Source organism: Helianthus annuus, chromosome 15, assembly GCF_002127325.2.
Source record: "Helianthus annuus cultivar XRQ/B chromosome 15, HanXRQr2.0-SUNRISE, whole genome shotgun sequence".
NCBI classification, from domain to species: domain Eukaryota; kingdom Viridiplantae; phylum Streptophyta; class Magnoliopsida; order Asterales; family Asteraceae; genus Helianthus; species Helianthus annuus.
The window spans coordinates 31344222-31352588 of record NC_035447.2 but is presented as its reverse complement, the minus strand read 5'-3'; the positions used below and the strand labels follow the sequence as shown (position 1 = coordinate 31352588).

Sequence of the window (8367 nt, the reverse complement as noted above, 5' to 3'; positions counted from 1 at the left end):
GGAGCTCGAGTCTTCGTTACCTGAAATCTGAACGAAAACCGAATTGACTAAATCTTCATAAACGGTCGAAATTTGCAAGTTTTGAAAGTTAAAACTAAAATTGACAAATTTATTAAACTTTCAAACTGTCGGACGGTGTTTGATTATGACATGGTCATTCGTGTGTCATTTGGTTATATTAACTATTCCAAGCAGTTGTTCTCATTACGCGTTTAGATTTCTTGCATGTGCAGATTCTAAAGGCTAGGAGAACATGGTCGATGACAAGCTTTGGAATGAAGACACGACGAGAAGGCGCTCAAAAGATGAAGATGATCGAGTTGCCGCTGGCCATCATCAACACCACAAGGATTTCACTTCATAAAGATCAAGTCATTCACGAGCATAACTCAAGGGGGAGCTTATGCCAAGGGGAAGTTTGTCAACACACTTCCTACATGATACGGGTAGTTTGTTGATACACTCTCTGCTTTCAAGACGTGAAGACTTTGAAGATCCTCCGACATTGAAGACTTGAAAGGACATCAGAGTTTTGAGAACTCGAAGACCAAAGACCATCGAAGTTCGAGACGAGTCTACAACTATAGAAGATAAAGACAAAGCTACAGCCAAGGGGGAGTTTGTTGGTGCACTTGTGTCTGTACTTTGTCTGTATTCGGTCACGATGTAAACGATGTCCTTGTCAGTCTTGTAAGTTGACCAAGTCAACCATCCTCCGGTTTGACTTGGACAACAGTTTGTAAATATTGAAGGATGTTCTGTGTCGAAGGATAGCTCATCGAAGGATATTGTAGATCCTTCGATGGCATCGAAAGATAGGCTTCGAATGATAGACCTCGAAAGGTGATCTTTCGAGGTCCCTGCTGATCCTTCGAATGCTTTGTCATCGATAGATGATCCTTCGGACCATCTATCGGATCCTTCGGACCAGACATCATGGGCTGGGTATAAATACCCATGCAGTGTGTTGAGTTTTAACAGACAGACAGACACTTAGACAGATTCACACACCCGAGAGATTGAGAGCTTTGAGAGCATTCTGTCCGAAACTCACACACACACTTTGAGAGTTTACAAGTTAGATTTGTAAACATTGTGCTTGTAACCGAAACCTTCATTTGCATTAATACAAGTTGTGTTAATCGGTGAACCCTTGTGTGTTTGTGTTTATACTTGCTTCATCCCGGTTTGCTTGCTAGCTTGGATTCCGCACTCGCTAGTGGGTTTGTATAACAAGGTTTGAGGTTCGTCATCCTCCGACAAGGGACCTACAAACTTTACTAATAGATATAAGTCTGATTATTCAAGATACGTCAAGCAAATGTGAGTTATTATAAACACTATTTTTGAAAACGATACGTGCTCATAAAGATGAGATCGTGATACTTGTGTTGTCCATACTAAAAATCATTCATGATTTGTATATTCGTTACAAGTGGTCGTCAATAGTAGACACACGCAAAACTGTGGGGTGGTGGGGAATATATAATGTTAACGTAGGTCTATAAACTTGTAGTTAGTTAGACTGTGATATAATGGCATGTATGGAGCTCATACATATCAATATGTGTTTATAAAGTTTTAAATAAAGATGTATGTTTCTTTAATTCATCGGCACATTGATGACGTATGTTTTCAAGCATGTATCTCTGGAAAAACGACAATAATAGACTTTTGACATTGTCACACTAGTACAAAAGTGATAAAATGACGCGGGTAGATTGGCTATGAGATGTAGTTCTAAATCCGTATCTTATGGCATAGCATCTTATGTACTAATGTGTACTAATGTGAGTTATTTATCAGCGAGGACCAATTTAAGATGAGTGCTTTGTTCTAAAAAGTTACTAGAGATGGTTGACCTAACATCCATTTTACATTTTTTTGGACGACTAACTTCCATTTTACTCACATGAATATTTCATTTCAACCTACAAATATTTTAAGTTTTCTTAGTCTTCTAAGGTCTCCTTTGTTTTAACAGGCATTACACGAACTTCTTTATCTGGTCATAACTAGTTTGTTTGAATTGTTGCTCGGTTGGGTTTACATGGCCTCTGTTTTGGTCTTGACATCGACATCTATGTCCATGCAATATGAAATTGGCTTTTACAGGTTTTCATGGTTTCTCATATGTTCAAAAGATACAAACATTTAGAAACCTATGAGACCACCCGTAATCGGGCGTTTTTTGTCAAAAAAAACTGCCCAAACATGCCGGAACACGCCCGGGTGCCGCCCCCTCGGCGTTTTGTGGCGTTATTTACGAAAAAAAGGAGGTTGGCGTTTTTTGAAACACATCGAAATGGAAAATCTTTGGCCAATCAAATGAGGGCATGTGGGTTTAGAGAGAGAGATGGAATGTGGGGTTTGAGTTTGCCGGATTTTTGGGGTTTGCCGGAATTTCAGCCGGAGAAGTTGCAGGTCACGAAGAAGAAGGAGGGATGGAGGCTTGTGGTTTGTTTTAAAACTTTGCTCTTGACACATTAGGCCCCTGTAGTTTTAAATTTCAATATCTTTAATATTTTAAGTTTCAAAAATGCTATATCAGTCTCTAAAGTTTTGTTTATTAAATGTCTTATTTGGATCTTTTATAAAACTTAAAATTTTGCAATGTAATTTTTAGTATTGTATTTTTTTTTAATTTAATGAAGTATTTTAAGTTTTATTTTAAAAAAAAATAAATAATTGTGTAATGATTGGATGAGGCGTTATTGAGCATTATTCCACTACGCCATTTTTGTAAAAACGCCCAATAATACCCCCATACTGACTGGACTATCACATGACAGAAAACACCTCAGGGTGAAGGCATTATTCATCAAGCCAATACGTATGGTCTGATGTACATATGTGTCCCAGTCTTGACGTACATTTTCCAAATCAATTAATGATGAAATGTGGGGACATGGAATTAAATGTGTCTAGAATCAATTTGCATGTTTCCTATCTAGCTCTATTTAATAATATTTAGCTCACAACTCAATTTGCATGTTTCCTATCTAGCTCTATTTAATGATATTTAGCTCACAACTTCCTCTGGCATGGCATAAGACTATGGGGTGTGGAGGGTATTGGATTGGGACATTGCTCGACACGTGACGAGGATGGAATCCACAAGCTAAAACTCAAAAATTAAGGGTGTGGTGGGGCGTCCCTTAGCTGGGCGTGGCCAGCCATGTGGAAATTAATTTTTTTTTTGTTTAAAATTTCATTTAATAAAAATAACCAGCCAACCAAATCATGCCATGTCACCCCCCACGCCAAGCGGGCAATGCCATGTCCAACACTTGGCCGGTATAGTGTAGCCAGCGTTAAAGCCAATCCGCCGTCCCAACCCACGCCCCACACCCCATGGTCTAACAAAGCTAGTAAATACCAATGTGGGTCTAGCACTCACTTGGTAATGTCTCAACGAGGAGGTCTTGTATTTAAACATGGGCAAAGGTGTATTTTAAGATTATTGGTGTAAGTGTAATAAGTTTTTCATTTGCCTTTAAAAAAAAGCTGGTAATACCCCATGTTAGTAGCAAAATTTACATGTTAATAGCAATGATAAAATAATTTGTATGTTAATAGCAAAAACTAATAATAGAATATGCATACTATTTCCAAAACAACTAGCTAGAAATAGGAATCAAAATAGTAGTACCTCGTGTTTGTGTAAATTTGAATGAAGGTAACATAATATAGTTACTCATAGAGATAATGTAAATTACTTCTACCCTTTTTCTCTAGTGTGTAAATTACTCCCAGTGTAAACAGTGAATTATCTCTATGAATACAATGTTTATATATTTGTTTACTCATTTTAAACACCACAAATGCTATAGCACTGAATATGGAGCATGGTTTTAAATGTCAACTAGTATTAAGGTCCCCGCGTTGCGGTGGGGGCGTAAAACCGTGACAAATAGCACTAAGGCTACACGGTATGGGGGTCGTCCCCCTATCGTCTTGGATCGGCGTCGGTTTGAACACCGTGCCCCTCCGTCCTTTTCTCGCCGTTTGCGACGGTCCAAAATGGTACTCCCCCCCCTCTCCCCACGTAAAGTTACCGTTATAAAAAAAAAATTAATTTCCAATTTAAACAAAAAAACAAATGGTCAAAATTTGAAAATATATAAATTTCCATCCATTTTCACTTCCATTCACAAATTTAACCCCAAAATTTCATCTCTCTCTCTCTTATAATTTTTATAAATCTTCTTTCAGTTTTATAAACCTTACTCTATCATGGATCCCTTCAACAACCCGAACAACCCGAACAATCCCAACTACCCGACCAACCCCAACAACCCGACCCAACCTAATGTTTTCTCGGTTCCGGGATATTATCCGACGCTAGAACCGAACCAATTCTCGCAATATTCTTCAAATTCGTTTGCATCATTCCAACACTCGCCAAACCAATTCGCTCAATTCTCTCAAAATCAAGCCCTTCAACAAATGATGATGCGGGGTGCTTATAATTTCCCACTGAACCCCACACCACCCGTTCAACCCCAGCTGATCCCGATGCAACCCTTTCAACAATCCGAACCCGAAGACGATGTTGAGGTTGTTCCCGAAACCCAACCGCCTAAAGGAAAAGGAAAACGAAACAAAGGCAAGCAAGTGGTGGGTGATCAACCGTCCAAACCGAAGTCGACTAAGTGGACACCAATCGAAGAAGAAGCCTTAGCCAAGGCTTACATTGGCACGTCTGACCACCCAACAAAAGGTTCGTATTTTTTTTAAGGTTTATACATATTTTTGTTTATTTTTTCTAAACAGTTTGTTTTTTTTTTAAGTTTTAATTTTTTTTTTCTTAACAGTTGGTATTTTTTTGCTTTTTTATAATAGTTTTAAAGTTTAATTTTTTTGTTTATTATTTTGTTAACAGTTTGTATTTTTTTAAAGGTTTAAAGTTTGTTTAGTTTTTTAAATTTTAATTTTTTGTTAACAGTTTGTTTTTTATTTTGATTAAAGTTTTTTTTTTATTTTGTTAACAGTTTCTACATTTTGTTTGTTTATTTTGTTTAACTTTATATATTTTGTTTGTTTTTTATAGGTAATAACCAATCGGGTGAGGGGTTTTGGTCCAAGGTTTTGGCGAAGTTCCTCGTCCTTATGGACCAAGGCCCGTATCGAGATATCGACTCGATCTCCTCAAAGTGGCGGAAAATGAACTCGTCCGTCAATAGGTTTTGCGAGGAATATAATAAATTGTATACAAGTGACCGTTGTAGGGACATGAGCGACGACGATGTGTTCAAAAAAGCGTTGGACAAGTATAAGCAGCATAATTGTGACAACCCGAACTTTTAAGGTTAATTTCGCTAACTTCGATTCCTCGTTATTCCTCCTTCACTTTCGTTACGACTAGTTAATTAATGTAAACGTGCCATAATTATGTTTAACCCAACTCTTGTATCATATATAACCGACCCAAATTTCATGAGTTATCCGGCCCCAACTTGTGTAACCCAACTTGTGTATTAATCGGCCCACAAACACTATTAAACAAAGTCATCGGCCCTAACTTGAATATTAACTAAATTGATCAGCCCCTTGAATCACTTGGGCTTGAGTCCATGTCCGATTGTATAACCCACGGCCCTAACCCCCTTGTTAATTAGTTATCCAGCCCAACCTCTTGTGCATTGATCCTTAGTGACCGGCCCAGCTACTTGTTTGAATAATCAGCCCAACATATCATGTATACGTATTATAATGCAAATCAAACACCAATTGAGTTTACATTTATAACAAACCCCACGCCATTATCGATAAACAACCCCGATCGCCCTAGTTTCCCTCTGATCGCTCATAGCAGAACCTTGGTGAACTATTATCTCGCCATCAGAAATCCCGGTTAGTAAATAGCATCCCGACTTCTTTGTGCGTATGTGATTAATTGGGTTGCTATGTGTTCATTAGGCTGTATACTTGTGATTAAATACACATACAGATCGGTTTGTCTTGATGAATGAAACATGATTGTATTCGCTGACATAGATTCATAAGAATTGAACATGAAATCTGATTCGAATAATCCAGTCCACGTGATAATAAGTTGAGTCTTAGTTCATGTCTGTGGGTATATGATTATATGGCACGGAAACTGGTTAATGGACAATGGAATTTCATATATATAAGGGGGGTTAATAATCGGGTCTGAGTGTTCGATGTATTGACGACGATTATACTAATGCCTTCGTATGAAATCGGTTGTATTGTGTGATGTAGGGTGTTAATCGACTAGTAGTTAAGTTTGATTAATTCTTTGTGATTGCCGAATTCGATTCTTGTGAGTGGTCCGAACTAATATATGGTATCATCTAGTAATGCATGAGAATGAATTAAACAGGAGTATTAAGGCATGCTAGTTAATAGGATCCGGATAAGGAGATTGTTATAGTATTGGGAAATCGTCTGATTGTTTTAATTATATGGGATTGCATGTTTTAATTATTGTTGACACAGTATGTTCATGAAAGCCCAAGCCGAGGTCATAGTTAGTTGGATTGGGCCGGCCACCAGTATATACTTTTGATAAACGATGAGTGTAATGAACAGTTGATAAACGATGGTCAAATACTTTTGATGGTCAAATGCATAACAGTTTTAAAAGGGTTGTCGGCCATTAGTCTTTTAATTCAATATTGTTTCGGTATGTGATTTTATTGCTAGATGTGAATGTGTAACCTTACACGACTTACTATGTGCAAAACATATGGTCTGGATGACTAGGTCATGAGTTATTGTTATTGCATGCATGCGTTACATGTACAGTAAATGTGTTTTGTGTGGTCAATGTACACATGAATTACTTTGGAATGAAAACTGTGGTTCATATGCACGTAAAACTAACTGATATCGTAACCCCTTTAGGACGTACTTGATTAACTGGTAGACTCGTAGATAACCCTACCGAGCAAATCAAAGGTGAGTTCACTGCACTTTTCTCAAGCATGCGTCCCGGTGGTTTGGGACAACTGGTAAACATTTGGAAGGGAAACATTGGGTAAATAACTTAATCGGTTTTGGTTATTGCCTGGAGGGCAATGGGGGTGATTAGTTGATAGCGCTATTAGGTGGGAAACCTCACACCGGGCCGTAAGGACGGGCGTGAACTAATTATCTGGGTATGGCTATGGTTGTTAGAGGCACACTCCTCGGATACATACGGGCACTCTCCCTAGGGTATCTAACGAAGGCAACATAGCATCGCAACGTTGAATCGCATTAACATATATATGGTAACATAACTTGTTAACAAAACCTTGAACTCACCAGCGTAGTCTGACACACTTGTTTACATGCTTGTAGGTGATTACTGAAGGAACTTGGGAGCTTGCTGTCTGATGCTGCTGGAGTGGTTGTGGTCATAATAATCAGTTATCTTAAATTGCTTTTGATACATTACACATTGATACTTTTATGCTTCCGCTCAATACTTTGGTTTTGGTTTAACTTTTCAAACGATACATTTTCTTTCAAATGGGTATTTTAATACATTATAACTTGTGCTTGATATGATTGGTGGCTCTTTGTTGGATCGTTACACCTCCATTAGGGACACGCCCTAGGTGGTAATTTGGGGGTGTGACAGTTTGGTATCAGAGCCACTGGTTATAGAGAACTCGGTTTTAAAAATGTTTTCATAAAACCAGACTATAACCGAATTGATCCAAACGATGACCATGACACTCAGCTTCAGACTGCAAGGTTCGTTCCTCCTTAGTTTATGCTTTATATGCCTAGAAACCGTAACTATATATATATAGCATGCACGATACGACATGGCAGGCATCATGACACATTGGTAGTGCAACATAACACATGTATCTAGTAAATTTTGATCTTGTTGGTAGTGCTCATTTTGTGTTGATTGGAGTGGGAGAAACTTCAAACATAAGTTAAGAAGCATCGAGAGGAGCATGCAAACCGCCTTATTATCATGGGTGCACACATGATAATAACGCGTGGTGCATGCAAATCCCAATGAGGCTTAACGAGTGTAAGAGGGGTTCTTCCCTGTTTGTGTACGAGCATAGTAGTTAATCGTCCCTAACGTGATAAACCAGAATACTTTTCTCGTTCTCGACTCCTAAATTCGTTCCCTTCTCCTATTATAGAAACATGAGTGGACGAGGACACGGTCGTGGTAGCATCAACATGACTCAGGCTGAGTTAACCAACCTGATAAACACACGTGTGGCTGAGGCTCTGGCAGCCTACCAAGCTGGTATGAATTGTACCAAATACTTTTAATCCTATCTCGTGAATCCAACTCTTACTCTTGTGTCGTATCTTCTTTCATTCAGCGCACCCAAACAACCAGCTTGTCTGTACGTTCAAAATGTTTATGGATTGCAAGCC

At 38.5% G+C, this 8367-nt stretch overlaps 1 protein-coding gene across 1 annotated transcript; it reads left to right on the top strand.

The window, feature by feature from the left end:
• Nucleotides 1-4236: 4236 nt before the first annotated feature.
• Nucleotides 4237-5310, top strand: LOC110892870 (sporozoite surface protein 2-like). The gene is made up of 2 exons (XM_022140008.1): nt 4237-4723; nt 5054-5310. Exons 1-2 carry the CDS (start codon nt 4237-4239, stop codon nt 5308-5310), a joined length of 744 nt encoding a protein of 247 aa, XP_021995700.1.
• Nucleotides 5311-8367: the final 3057 nt, after the last annotated feature.

Bases quoted from the DNA above. Each gene is read 5' to 3' on its own strand.
- LOC110892870 (XM_022140008.1), top strand. From the start codon at position 4,237: ATGGATCCCTTCAACAACCCGAACAACCCGAACAATCCCAACTACCCG. The intron at 4,724-5,053 runs GTTCGTATTTTT...TGTTTTTTATAG, and splicing joins GTCTGACCACCCAACAAAAG to GTAATAACCAATCGGGTGAG.